A 15,428-nucleotide genomic window follows, 5' to 3' on the forward strand; every position below is an offset into this window, starting at 1 on the left:
GGTTGGCATCCGTTTTCTTTCGGAGCTTGAAAAATGTTGTTCCAGGCCCTTCTAGCTTTTAGGGTCTGGGTTAAAATATGTGCTGATATCCTTATTGGTTTCCCCCTGAATGTAATTTGATCGTTTTCTCTCGCATCCTTTAAAATTCTGTCTTTATTTTGTATGTTAGGTATTTTCATTATAATGTGCCTTGGTGTGGGTCTGTTGTAATTTTGTATATTTGGAGTCCCATAAGCCTCTTATATTTGATTTTCCATTTCATTCTTCAGATTTGGGAGATTTTCTGGTATTATTTCATTGAATAGATTTTTCATTCCTTTGGTTTGTTTCTCTGTGCCTTTCTCAATCCCAATAATTCTTAAATTTGCCCTTTTCAGATATCCCATAATTCTTGTAGATTCTGTTCATGATTTCTTACCATCTTCTCTGTTTGGTCAACTTTGTTTTCAAGATTAAATATTTTTTCTTCAGTGTCTGACGTTCTTTCTTCCAGGTGTTCTCTCCTATTGGTTATGCTTTGTATGGAGTTTTAATTTGGTTTATTGTTTCCTTCATTCAAGGATTTCTGTTTGTTTTTTTTCAGTATGTCTAACTCATTATTGAAATGGTCTTTTGCTTCCCGCATTTGTTCTTTTATCTGTTGATTGGTGCGATCATTCAAAGCCTGCATTTGCTCTTTCATCTCATCGTTTGCTTCTCTGATCATTTTAATTATGTACATTCTGAACTCCCTTTCTGACATTTCTTCTGCCATGCTGTCATTGGATTTTATCGATGTAGCATCTAGGTTTGTTTGGGACATTTTCTTCCCTTGTTTCCTCATATTGCTCAGGTATCTTCCCCTCTAGTAGTGAAACTCTGAGATATTGCAGATTTCCTCTGTTGACTTCTAGTGTCCCTGTAGATTTCCAGTAACTCACCTTCTAGCCTTCAGTAGCCTAAAGTCTTGGAGGAACTTGATAATGCAGTGCTCCACAAGGAAGCTGCCCCTTTAGCGCTGGTAGCCTTCAGGCGGGATATGTTCCCTTTCAGTGGGCAGAGGCGCCTCCACTTGTTGACCCATGGTCAGACAAAGGGGGATTAGACTGCAGGCTGGGGCATGGCTGGTCTGGGCATGTGTCTCTGTTTGTACCTCCCTGGTGGGAAAACCTTGCTGGCGGGGAAGACTCACCCGGTGGGGAAGTTTCGCTGGGCAGCTCTCCTCCGAGAAGTTCCCTTTGGTCCAGAATTACCTCCTGGGCTGGGTAGCCCTCCTCTGTGACGTTCTCAGTTATCCGGACCTACCTCCTGGGCCAGGGAGCCTTGCCCTGCGTGTGAGTCTCTCGCTGAGTGGCCCTCCTCTGCTACATTGCCGGGAGACTGGAGCTACCGCTTGGGCCTTGGACTCTCACTCTGCGCTGAAGCTTCTCTCTGGGCGGCCCTCCTCTACAATGCTTCTGGTTGTCCAGTTTCACCACTCCAGTGGGGGAGTCTCACTGGGCAACTCTACTCTACAAAGTTCCCTGTGTTCCGGGACAACGCCCGGTCGGGGGAGCCTGGTCCAGTGGGAGGCTCTTAGTTGGTCCCAAGTCTCTCAATCCCTCCTCTTCTTGAATCCTGAGTCCTGAAGTGACATGAAATGCAGTCACCCTCTAGTCTGCCATATTGAAACTCCCCTTAATTTTTTGACATATTTAATTCTTGCTGTGTTCCAAGGCTGCCTCACATCAAGCATCCCAATTTTGAAAGGGAAATTATGGGAGACATACAGAATGAGCGAGAATGAGAGCCTGGCAGCCTGTGCTGTCACCTCAGGCCACTTATTGCATTTATACCATCTTTTATCTTCCGTAAACCCAACTCATATTCTCCTTGAATACTGATGATGTGTTTTCCTTTCTCCTTGTAAGATCTGAACTTTTCCTGGTTGATTACCAAGACCTTCTATTCATTCAATCTTCATTTTCTTTGCTGTGCATTTTGGTTATACCAGGCAAGGCATTTTGTTGACATTTGTATTTACTTCCCTACCTCTAGAGTCATGTTTATTTCTCTGATATTTTACTTCTGCTTTTCCCTTTCCTGGGATGCCATTTCCTTTCTTCTTAATCTTTTTACATTCCTTTTATAATTTCAGGCTTAGCCGAAGTCCACCTTTATCTAAGAGTATTTGATTATTTCATTTCCATATTGTGCTCCCCCTCCTTTTAAAAAATTTAAGTATCCTTCTAACCTTTTCATAAACATAGCACACCACCATTTATTAAAATTTCTTCCTCAGAATATCGTATTTCATTTCTCTTAATGCCTAACACAAATCATGGTACATAACAGAGGCAGGGGAATCTTAATGATTGTTTTCTAACTTAAAAGTATCAGTTAGCCTGGTACAGTACTGACTGTCCTTAGCTTGTTTACAGAAGCAGATAGAAACATGATAGAAAATAATGCTTTGTGCAAAAAAAAATCTTAACTTTGAGCTATTATCTATACTTAAGGCTTTAATTACTTTCTGTGGCTAACAACGTCCAAATGTAGGATGCTCATCTAGATGTGTCTTTTACTCAAATATCTGTATCTGGTTATCTGTGAAATATCTTCATTTGGTTGTCTCAGAGGCACCTAAACTTCAGAACTTCAAATACTGTACTAATCATCATCTCTTCAAACCTAATCTTCTTTTAGTATTTCTGTATTATATGAAGGTCTGCTTAGCATCCAAGTCAAAATTTGTATGCTTTCACCTCCATTCTTCTTCAGTTACCGATCTTGTTGATTCTAATTATTATACTCTCAGTTGCTCTTTTTGGATTACTGCATTAGTAATAGAAAATGGGTTATCTTTTCTGCCCTTATATTTCTGTATAAAAGCCTGAATAGTCTTTTTTACAAGACAGACTTGGTAGTGTTACTTTAGTTTGAAACCCTTGTTTTCCTTTGGGATGTATTCTAAATTCCTTGGGATAAATGAAAAATTCCTTGATATGCTGTAGAAGGTCACTGATCACATATTTAGCTTTACTCTTACTTGCCTTTTTAATCATATTGAACTGCTGCCATTTCTTCATTATGCTAAATTACCCTGTAATCTCCTTACCCTTGCAGATACTCTTTTCTCTGTTTGGAACATTTCCTTTCCCCACCCTTTGTGCCCCATCTTTGCCCAAGTTCTGTTTTTTTTATCCTTTTGTTCTTAGTTCATGTTTTTCAGGGAATCCACCACTCACCATGTCTCTCTCGTTAAGAAAGAATCTGATATTCTCTGTATGTGTTCTCATCATATCCTGTAATCTGTCCCTCTAATCATTGTACTCAACACCGAATACAGTAATTGTTTCTTTACTTGTTTTTATTTCCCATAAGACGTTAAGCTCTTTGAAGGTAAAGCTGGAACTGTGTTAATATTTTAATTGCACTTGGCCGTGAAAGATGCTCAATAAATATCTGTCAAATGATGTAATCAGTTGTTGAATATTAAATAAATTAACATGTCTGGGTAGTCTCAATGAGGAGAGTGGTAGAGTAAGGCATAGGATTTTTATTTTGGGGGATCACATCTGAAGAAAGTGACCAAATAAAAATAAAAATCATCTGGTTAAATTACTTCATTTCAATTGTGAAATCCTATGGGTTATTTTCTAGAACTCTGATTAACATAAGGCCATCTCAATAAATTACATGTCAAATATGCCTTTATCTTTGGTGGATATTGGGGCTGTATTCTGTGCCTCTAAACTTAGTTGATTTAATTATTCATTAGTATTCCCATCATAATTTTGATTAAAGCCTAATCTTTTAATTAAAAATGATAATTAATGGATTTGTGACCATAATTGCTTCTGACAGAAGTATATGCCCTTAAGTTTATATAGAATGACAAGGAATTTCTTCATTAACACCCTGAGGTTCCTCTTTTAATTTTAGCAGCTTACTCTGTAATTATTCACGTTTTCTTTACTAATCTTTTCCTCCCTCTTTCTACCTAAGGTTTTGCTATCTTATGTAAACCTTTATATCTTTCAAGAATCTGGGCTGTGTCTTAACTCCTTAGCCATTTGTCTCATTTATCCCCTTCATGATAATCACTGATAATTTATAATGATCAAAGAAATCTAAAAATTTCAAAAAGTTTGGAAATCATTTGGAAAAATAAAATTTTGTATTATTAATCTGTTTTGCTTTTTTTTGACTTCTTGGGCCTATTTTATTTCCTCAAAAAATAGTCATAACCCATATTCCTTCTCGTGTTGCAGTACAGTTTACACGTTTTCCTTTGCTTTTTGTTTTCCTGTATAGTTGATACTTCTAATTCTTCATGCCTCATCCCATCTTCTATATTTAGCTACTTTGAAGCTCTTTTAGAAGGGCAGTCAATTGTGAAAAGAGTTCAGAACTCGGAGTTAGAATTTAAAGATTAAGGGACCAGTTTTTGTCACTTATTATAGAATTCTAGAAAAATTCTTCACTACTCAACTTGTGGTCTAAGGACCAGTATATTGCATTGATATCATGAGGGGACTTGTAAAAATGAAGAATTTCAGATCTCATTCCAGATCTGCTGAAACAATCTGCAAGTTAACAAGATAACTCAGATCAAGAAGCACTGTGATTTAATTATCTTGGAAACTCAGTTTTGCTATATGTAAAGTGTAGATAATACTTGCTGTATATAGCAACCATCATAACATCTAACATACCATATTTTACCAATTTTTTTTGGTGTCTCCTCCTATTAGAGTGTAAACTTTGTGAAGTAGGATTTTTAAAAATTATTGTATTTCCTTTATCTAGAATGATGTCTGGCATATCATTAGCATTTACATTTTTTGAATGAATAAATGAATTAATATACAACTTGTCAAATCCTTTTATTGTGTTGTAGTCATTTATTTACACTGCCATTTAGAACGACTTTCATTTAGAATTACTCTAGTAGTGAAAATATAGAATATTTGTATTATTGCAAAAAGTTCTGTTGGATTATTTTGCTTAAACATTCTCATTCCCTTTTTACCCACCTTGAATCCTTATTTATGCATTATTGTTCTTATCAGAGTGGTTAACAACAATTCCCCATTCCTATAGAATTAAGTTCAAACTTCTTAGTGTACCTTTAGTCTTACACAGTTTTATATACTTAAAAAAATATGCCAGTTGGGGTGGCATATGCCTATAATCCCAGCAGCTCCTGAGGCTAAAGCAGAAGGATCCCAAGTTCAAAGCCAACCTCAGCAACTTAGGGTCTGGCTAAGTTGCTTAGGGCCTCACTATCTCTAAATAAAATATAAAAAAGGACTGGGAATGTGACTCAGTGGTTAAGTGCCCTTGGATTCAATCCAATCCCGAGTACCCAAAAAAAAAAAAAAAAAAAAAGAAAAAACAAACAACAAAGAAAACTATGTCTATGTATAGATCTTTCTTTCTACATAAAATATACATAATATATAGAGCTGGTCAGACTCACTGAATGCATAGCATCTATATTGCATTGCCCCTGTGGCTGAGAGGAGCCCTTGAAAATAAGCTAATGCTAAAAAAAAAAAGTCTTTGTCAAAGAACCTTATGTCTTCTGTCAGCATTCATGACAGAATAATAGACTATTAGATTACAAGTAGGTTGAAATCATATCCCAGACCAATAGTATTTTGCTATCCCATTGAAAATTCTTTTAAAAAAATATTTTTAGTTGTATATGTACACAATACCTTTATTTCATTTATTTTATTTTTATGTGGTGCTGAGGATCAAACCCAGTGCCTCACATTGTGCCAAGCAAGCACTCTGCCACTGAGCTGCAGCCCCACGGCCCTATTGAAAGTTCCTTAAAAGTAAATTTTAAGATCCATAAATTATTTCACAAGTGGATATACTGTTATATTTAAACCATTACTCTAATGTTGATAATTTTCACTTTAGTTTGCTTTGTAATTAGTGTCTTCATGTACATTTGTCTCCTTTGATGATTATTTCCAAAGGATTCATTTCTAAAAGTTTAGAGGCCCAAGGTAGTTAAGATTGTTTGATTGTTTTTATGGAAAACATTTATAATATTAACAAATATCTTTTTCTTTAGGAGACATTTCTAAAGGAGGCATACCTGAAATAACTCAATCCAAGTTGAAATTGGGTATCACTACCACTCCTGGAGATTCAGACTTTGAATCTCATTTATCCATGTCTCCTGAGGACTTGCCTCAGTTGGCTGTAAGTTCTTCTCAGAGGAATACTGTTGGTCAACACACTGATGTTCCCAACCAAAAGGCATTGACCCATAGTCATCTAATTGAAGATAATCTAAAAGTCCCAGATATTTCTGAACCAGCTGACCGGAAGACTGGGATGCCAACAGAACCTTCTACTTCCTACCCATATAGAGAGAAGGCCAGCATTTTATACCAACAGAACTTGCCAGATAGTTATCCAACTGAGGAGGCACTGAAAGTTTCAGCTATTCCTGGATCAGCTGACCCGAAGACTGGCATATCAATAGTACCCTCCATTTCTCACTCACCTAGAGAAAAGCCTGGTATGTTCTATCAGCAGGCTGTGCCAGGTGGTTATACACATCAGGAGGCTCTGAAAGGTTCATTTGCTCCTGGACCAGCTGCCCAGAAGACGGGCATACCATCTGCAACCTCTCCTTTCTACTCACCAAGAGATAAGCCTGGTATTTTCTACCCGCAGGTCTTGCCAGGTGGTCAGATACCGGCAGAGGCCCTGAAAGTTACAGCTGCTCCTGGACCAGCTGGCCAGAAGACTAGCATACCAACTGTAACCTCTATTCCCTACTCACAAAGAGACCAGCCTGGTGTTTTATACCAACAGGTCTTGCCAGGTGGTCAAATACCTGCAGAGGTCCTGAAAATTTCATCTGCTCCTGGACCAGCTGACCAGAAGACTGGCATACCAACTGTAACCTCTGTTCCCTACTCACAAAGAGACCAGCCTGGTGTTTCTACCCGCAGGTCTTGCCAGGTGGTCAGATACCTGTAGAGGCTCTGAAAGTTTCATCTGCTCCTGGACCAGCTGGCCAGAAGACTGGCATACCAACTTTAACCTCTCTTCCCTACTCACAAAGAGACCTACCTGGTGTTTTCTACCAACAGGCCTTGTCAGGGGGTCAGAGACCTGCAGAGACTCAGAAAGTTTCATCTGCTCCTGGACCAGCTGGCCAGAAGACTAGCATACTGACTGTAACCTCTATTCCACACTCACAAAGAGACCAGCCTGGTGTTTTCTACCAACAGGTCTTGCCAGGTGGTCAGATATCTGCAGAGGCTCTGAAAGGTTCAGCTACTCCTGGACCTGCTGACCAGAAGGCTGGCATACCACCTGCCACCTCTGCTTCCTACTCACCAAGAGATAAGCCTGGTGTTTTCTACCAACAGGCCTTGCCAGGTGGTCACTTACCTGCAGAGGCTCTGAAAGGTTCAGCTACTCCTGGGCCTGCTGACCAGAAGACTGACATACCACCTGCCACCTCTGCTTCCTACTCACCAAGAGATAAGCCTGGTGTTTTCTACCAACAGGGCTTGCCAGGTGGTCACTTACCTGCAGAGGCTCTGAATGTTTCATCTGCTCCTGGACCTGCTGACCAGAAGACTGTCATACTACCTGCCACCTCTGCTTCCTACCCAAAGAGAGAGAAGCCTGGTGTTTTCTACAGACAGGTCTTGCCACTTGGTCAGACACCTGCAGATGCTCTGAAAGTTTCAGCTACTCCTGGACCTGCTGACCAGAAGACTGGCATACCACCTGCCACCTCTGCTTCCTCTTCACCAAGAGATAGGCCTGGTGTTTTCTATCAACAGGCCTTGCCAGTTGGTCACATACCTGCAGAGGTCCTGAAAGTTTCATCTACTCCTGGACCAGCTGACCAGAAGACTAGCATATCACCTGCTACCTCTGCTTCCTACTCACCAAGAGATAAGCCTGGTGTTTTCTACCAACAGGTCTTGCCAGGTGGTCAGATACCTTCAGAGGTCCTGAAAGTTTCATCTGCTCCTGGACCAGCTGACCAGAAGACTGGCATATCACCTGCTACCTCTGCTTCCTACCCACAGAGAGATAAGCCTGGGGTTTTCTACAGACAGGTCTTGCCACTTGGTCAGACACCTGCAGAGGCTCTGAAAGGTTCAGCTATTCTTGGGCCTGCTGACCAGAAGATTGGCATACTACCTGCCACCTCTGCTTCCTACTCACCAAGAGATAAGCCTGGTGTTTTCTACCAACAGACCTTGCCAGGTGGTCATATACCTGCAGAGGCTCTGAAAGGTTCAGCTACTCCTGGACCTGCTGACCAGAAGACTGGCATACCATTTGCCACCTCTGCTTCCTACTCACCAAGAGATAAGCCTGGTATTTTCTACCAACAGGCCTTGCCAGGTGGTCAGATACCTGCAGAGGCTCTGAAAGGTTCAGCTATTCCTGGACCTGCTGACCAGAAGGCTGGCATACCACCTGCCACCTCTGCTTCCTACTCACCAAGAGATAAGCCTGGTGTTTTCTATCAACAGGTCTTGCCAGGTGGTCAGATACCTGCAGAGGCTCTGAAAGGTTCAGCTACTCCTGACCTGCTGACCAGAAGGCTGGCATACCACCTGCCACCTCTGCTTCCTACTCACCAAGAGATAAGCCTGGTGTTTTTCTACCAACAGGCCTTGCCAGGTGGTCACTTACCTGCAGAGGCCCTGAAAGGTTCAGCTACTCCTGGGCCTGCTGACCAGAAGGCTGGCATATCACCTGCCACCTCTGCTTTCTACTCACCAAGAGATAAGCCTGGTGTTTCTACCAACAGGCCTTGCCAGGTGGTCACTTACCTGCAGAGGCTCTGAAAGGTTCAGCTACTCCTGGACCTGCTGACCAGAAGGCTGGCATACCACCTGCCACCTCTGCTTTCTACTCACCAAGAGATAAGCCTGGTGTTTTCTACCAACAGGCCTTGCCAGGTGGTCACTTACCTGTAGAGGCCCTGAAAGGTTCAGCTACTCCTGGGCCTGCTGACCAGAAGACTGGCATACCACCTGCCACCTCTGCTTCCTACCCACAGAGAGATAAGCCTGGGATTTTCTACCAAGAGGTCTTGCCAGTTGGTCACATACCTGCAGAGACTCTGAAAGGTTTAGCTACTCCCGGACCTGCTGACCAGCACAAGACTGGCATACCACCTGCCACCTCTGCTTCCTACTCACCAAGAGATAAGCCTGGGATTTTTCTACCAAGAGGTCTTACCAGTTGGTCACATACCTGCAGAGGCTCTGAAAGGTTTAGCTACTCCCGGACCTGCTGACCAGAAGACTGGCATACCACCTGCCACCTCTTCTTTCTATTCACCAAGAGATAAGCCTGGTGTTTTTCTACCAACAGGCCCTTGCCAGGTGGTCAGATACCTGCAGAGACTCAGAAAGTTTCATCTGCTCCTGTACCAGCTGACCAGAAAACTGGCATACCATCTTCAACTTCTCCTTCCTATTCACAAAGAGATAAGCCTGGTGTTTTCTACCAACAGGCCTTGCCAGGGGTTCAGATACTTGCAGAGACTCAGAAAGTTTCATCTGCTCCTGGACCAGCTGGCCAGAAGACTAATATACCAACTGTGACCTCTATTCCATATTCACAAAGAGACCAGCCTGGTGTTTTCTACCAACATGTTTTGCCAGGTGGTCAGATACCTGCAGAGGTCCTGAAAGTTTCATCTGCTCCTGGACCAGCTGTTCAGAAGACTGGCATACTACCTGCAACCACTGCTTCTTACTCAGCAAGAGATAAACCTGTTGTTTTCTATCGGCAGGCCTTGCCAGGTGGTCATATATCTACAGAAACTCTTAATATTTCACCTGCTTCTGGAGCAAATGACCAGAAGATTGGCATACCAACTATAACCTCTGCTTCCTACTCATATAGAGGAGAACCTTCTATTTTCTACCAACAAGAATTGCCACAGAGTCATTTAGCTGAAGAGTTTCTTTCAGTTGCTCCTGGACCGGCTGACAAGAAGACTGGGATAACTACAGTGTCCTCTGCTTCCTACCCACATGGAGAAAAATCTTATGCTTCCTATCCTCAGGCTTTGCCAGAAAGTCATCTAACTGATCAGGCTCTGAAAGTGTCAGTTTTTCCTGGTTCTGCTGACCAGAAGGTTGAGACAGCAGCAGTCTCCTCTACTTCCTACTCACATGGAATAAAACCTGGCACTTTTTACCAGCAAGAGTTACCAGACACTCATATAACTGAAGAGACTCTGAAGTTTCAGCTATTCCAGGACTTGTTAACCAGAAGACTAGGATACCAACAGTACCCTCTAGTTCTTACTCTCAGAGAGAGAAGCCTGGTATTTTCTACCAACAGGCCTCATCAGATAGTCATCCACCTAAAGAGCCTCTGGAAGTGTCAGCTGTTTCTGGATCAGCTGACCAGATGGCTGGGATACCAGTACTAACCTCTACTTCCTACTCACAGAGAGAAAGATCCAAGGTTTTCTATCAGCAGACATTATCAGATAATCATCTAACTGAAGAAGCTCAGAAAGTTTCATTTGTTCCTGCACCAGGTGACCAGAAGACTGGTGTACCATCAGAATTGTCTAATTCTTATTCTAGAGAGAAATCTATTATTTTCTCCCAACAGATCCTACCAGATAGTCATCTACTTGAAGACACTTTGAAAGTCTTAGCTGATTCTGGACTAGTTGACCAGAAGTCTGGGCTACCAACAGTACCCTCTATTCCCCAAGCACACAGAGAAAACCTAGTGCTTTCTATCAACAGGAGTTTCCAGATAGTCATTCAATGGAAAAGTCTTTGAAAGTTTCATTTGTACCAGAACCAGCTGATCAGAAGACTGGGATACCAATAGGACCATCTACCTCCTACTTATATAGAGAAAAACCTGTTATTTTCTATAAGCAAAACCCTGCCAGATAGTCATCTACCTGAAGAGTCTCTCAAAGTTTCAGCTATTCCTATAACAGATGACCAGAAAACTGGCATACCTACTATAATCTCTGCTTCCTACTTGCAAGAGATAAACCTGGCATTTTCTACCAACAGACCTTGCCAGGTAGTCATGTACCTGAAGAATCTCTGACTCCTCCTGGACCAGCTGACCGAATATGTTGACACCAACATTATCTTCAAGTTCCTATTCACTTGAAGAGAAGCCTGTTATTCTCTACCAAAGGCCTTGCCAGATAGTTATCTACCTAAAGAGACTTTAAAAGTTTTAGCCTCTCCTGGACCAGCCGACTTGCAGATTGGGAAACCGACTGTATCCTCCACTTCTTACTTGTTTGGAGAGAAGCCCATATTCTCTACCAGCAAGTCCTGCCAGATAGTCAGCGAAGTGAAGAAAGTCTGCAACTTTCAGTTGTTCCCGAACCATTAGGTACCACAATACCTATTGGAATCTCTTCTTCCTACTCACTTACAGATAAGACCATTATTTCTTACCAGCAAGAGTTACCACATCGTTCTGAAGAAGATTTGAAAGTTTTAGGTGTTCCTGGACCTTCTGATCAGAATACTAGGTTACACATGGTGCCCTTTACCCCCTATTCACATGGAGAGAAGCCCATTATTTCTTACCAGCAAGAGTTGACATATGTTCCTGAAGATACTTTCAAAGTTTTTGGAGATCCTGAACCAACTGACTTTAAGACTGGGATAGACATAATGCCCTCTGCTCCCTATTCACAGGGAGAACAGTCCATTTCTTTTCAGCAGGAGTTGCCAGACCTTACTCAAGTCACTTTGAAAACAGTAAAGGTTCCTGGACCTGCTGACCAGAAGAGTGGAATATCAACAATGCCTTTAAGATACTATTCACATAGAGAGAAGCCCAGTGTCTTCTCTACACAGGACTTGCCAGAGAGCCATCTCACTGAAGAGGCTCCAAAAATTTCATCTGTTTCTGTACCAGTAGATCTGAGGGCTGGAAACACCTCTGGTTCCTACTTCCATAGAGAGATGCCTAGTGATTTTTCTCAACAGTCCTTTCCTGATAGTGATCTAACTGAAGAATCTTTAGAGGCTTCAACTGTTCCTGGACTAGCTGACCAGAAGAATAGGATACTTACAGTACCATCGAGTTCCTACTCACATCAAGAGAAACTTCACGTTTCAACTGTGAATGTACTGGACAACCAGAAGGACTGAGTTACCAACAGCTACCCATAGTTCCCACTTACAGAGAGAGAAGCCCAGGATTTCAACTGTGATTGGACCGGATGACCAGAAGACTCCATTACTGACAGTTTTTCATAGTTCCTATTCTCAAAGAGTAAAACTGGTATTTTCTGGAACAGCAGTTGCCAGATAGAGATCAAAGTGAGATATTCTAAAGATTTCAACTGTCCCTGAACCAACTGATGTAAATACTGGGACACCAATAACTCTCTCTGGTTCTTATTTACAGAAGATAAATCTGATATTTTATATCTACAGGAATTGCCAGACAGACATCAAACTGAAGATGCACTGAAGGTTTCGACTCTTCCTGAACCAGCTGACCAGAAAACAGTGACACCAACAGCTCCTCCTAGTTCCTTTTCATACAGAGAAAAACTGAATATTTTCTATCAGAAGGATTTACCATGTAGACATCTAACTGAAGATGCTCTGAAGGTCTCCAGTGGTCTTGGGAAATCTGATCAAATTACTGGGTTATCAATAGTTTCCCCTGGTACTTATTCACATGATAAAAAGCACAGACTTGTTTCAGAACATGTCCAAAGACTAATAGATAATTTGGATTCTTCTGATTCCAGTGCTTGCTCAAAACATATGCCTTTAAATTCTCAAGTGATGATGGTGTTGTAATAATTAAGCCAGAATCTATAGGTTTTGGAGATGATGGTTCAGAGGAAATCCAGGATACAGAAATAGTTCCAAAACTCTTAAGAAATTCGGACACTTTTAATGGAGGCAGAAAATATAGCACTGAAACGATGCAATTTTCCTGCTCCCTTGTCCCTTTCAGAGACGTTAGTGATATTTTCATTTATACGATCTAAGAAGGTGGTTTGTTTCAAAGAACCCCCCACAACTGATGTATCTGATGGTGATCTGCTTCAGAGACAGCCATTTATAGAGGAAACCCAAGCAACAGATGCATACAGAAGGATATTGGCACACAGACAAATTTGAAATGCCAGAGAGGCATTGAAAATTGGGAGTTTATTAGATCAACTACAATTAGAAGTCCTCTACAGGAAGCAGAAAGCAAAGCCAGAATGGCATTAGGTGAAACTCTTAGGCAATATGAAGCAGCCAAATCTGCACTGAGGTCTGAACCTGAACGCTATAGTAGAACCATTGGGAACAAAATTATTATCCCTATGATGACTATCATAAAAAGTGATTCAAGTAGTGATGTAAGTGATGGAATGGTTCCTGCTCATGGGACAGTAATTTACCAGAGTCATTGGAATCAGTTTCTGATGTTCTTCTCAACTTTTTTCCATACACTTCACCGAATACAAGCATAACAGATAGCAGAGAGGAACAGGGTATGTCAGAGAGTGAAGATGGTGGTGGTAGTATAGATTCCCTGGCTGCACGTGTGAAAAATCTTCTGCAGTGTGAATCCTCATTAAATCATGCTAAACAAGTACTTAGAAATGCAGAGGAAGAGGAATGTCGGGTACGAGCACGAGGTAAGAACTGATCATTTGTCATATAGGCATGTTCAGGCTTATAAACATATAGTTTTATTGATTAAAGTTACATATTTGAAGTTGTTGATTTTTTTTTTCTATGGAACTGTTAGAATGATTATATTTTCTATCAGCAACCCAGAAAAATTTATTTAACCAATTACATAGCAAAGTTACAGCATTAATAGTGCTAGTTTAGGTTATGGTTTTAAGAGAAGTAAACTTTGATATCAGAGAGCTAAGAAGGAAGCTTGGACTTCAAAGCTCCTAAGCTTTCATTTTCCCCTAATTATCCCCTTACAGTAAACTTATCTTGGGGGCAGGGGGAAAAGGAAAACCTCTAGATTTCTGTGCTCTAAATTGTTTTGTGTTCTAAACTACATATATTTTTTCTTCCTATTCCTAATAAAATTCTTGGAATTGATCTCAGACATTAGAAGAAAAAGTATCAAAGTATTTCATACTAAACTTGGGTTAGAGATTTGAAACAGAATTATTTACTAATCCCATTAATATCTAATAGTACAATTCTATTAAAAGAGAAAATAAAAATCTTTTAAAACATATGGGAATAATACTTTGGGGAGCAAGTTAAATGCAGTTCAGACCTACCTGTGAATCTTCCTTTGAGGTTAATTTTCCATACTGTTCTTGTACATCCTGATTCTTAAAATATCTTCCTAGTTTTATTTACTATTTTAAAATACCAATTCTCATGGACACAGTAGGTGCTAAAAGGAGAGATAAAGGAAGATTAAGATAAAACACTTGAATATCATATTTAAATTGGACTTTTGTAGAAATATCTGTAGAGTATTTTTTTTTAAGAAATCAAACTTTTCAGGGAAATAATTTTTTTCAGGAACATTAGGTTGTTAAATAATTTGAGAGAACATACTGAGCATTGTGGTAGGCATTAAGTTGTGTATACATTGCTAATTTTCTATGCTGTTGTTTGTAATCACCAAAAATTATCACTTTTGCATTGTATTATCTCAGGAGGTTTTTATGCTTTCTCCCTAGCCTGGAATCTGAAGTTTAATTTAGCACATGAATGTGGATATTCAATTTCAGAATTAAATGAAGATGACAGGAGGAAAGTAGAAGAGATCAAGGCAGAATTGTTTGGTCATGGAAGAACAAATCACTTATCTGAGGTATAAAAGACATCTAGTAATGAAAACAAAATTTTTAAAAAGGGTGGTGGAAATTGGTCGCTTACTTGGGCATTGATGACTCCAGCTGAGTCATTGCTAATCTTGAGCTAAAGTGTTAAGAGTCTCTTCAAAAGTTAAGATTTAAGGATTATATTAATTTCAAGTTTTGGAATTCCAGAATAAGTTTTGATTAATTCCAAATTCATCTATTAAGAAAAATTTATCTTCTTAGAAAAAATAAGAATTGATTTGCATGTACCAGTATGTTTTTAGAACAGGAGACTAAACATCCATCAACCTTATTTTTTCTTAAGGTAGACATCTTGAATATAGAGGAAGTCCAGCTAGTTTCAGATGTATATTCTCTGCTTAAGAAGACAGAATAATACCTTTACATAAAAATTACTTTCTTTTTAATAGTACTATTTTCCTTGTACTATGAACTTTTTCATGCATAGGAACACTTATATAAAGTGTGAAGAGAAGTAAAAATAATTTCTGTATATCTACTAGATTCAGCTTGAGAAATAGAAACATTACCAAATATCATTGAAGTTCTTGTGTATTGTCACTAATCATATCTTTTTTTTATTTTTTTATCTGACATATATTGACTTCCCTGCTTTTTAGGTATGGTTTTG

General features: G+C 40.1%; 1 protein-coding gene across 1 annotated transcript in view; it reads left to right on the forward strand.

Moving 5' to 3' along the window:
* Positions 1–15,428, forward strand: part of Alms1 (ALMS1 centrosome and basal body associated protein) — a 226,398-nt gene that overhangs the window by 82,767 nt on the left and 128,203 nt on the right. Inside the window, 14 exon segments of the mRNA XM_047522128.1 lie at positions 6,053–6,931; positions 6,934–8,505; positions 8,787–9,098; positions 9,387–10,117; positions 10,258–10,714; positions 10,717–10,868; positions 11,412–12,125; positions 12,127–12,385; positions 12,388–12,774; positions 12,777–12,873; positions 12,875–13,068; positions 13,071–13,355; positions 13,358–13,630; positions 14,654–14,787. Coding sequence (XP_047378084.1) covers positions 6,053–6,931; positions 6,934–8,505; positions 8,787–9,098; positions 9,387–10,117; positions 10,258–10,714; positions 10,717–10,868; positions 11,412–12,125; positions 12,127–12,385; positions 12,388–12,774; positions 12,777–12,873; positions 12,875–13,068; positions 13,071–13,355; positions 13,358–13,630; positions 14,654–14,787 — 6,446 coding nt within the window.

Source organism: Sciurus carolinensis, chromosome 13 (assembly GCF_902686445.1).
Source record: "Sciurus carolinensis chromosome 13, mSciCar1.2, whole genome shotgun sequence".
NCBI classification, from domain to species: Eukaryota; Metazoa; Chordata; class Mammalia; order Rodentia; family Sciuridae; genus Sciurus; species Sciurus carolinensis.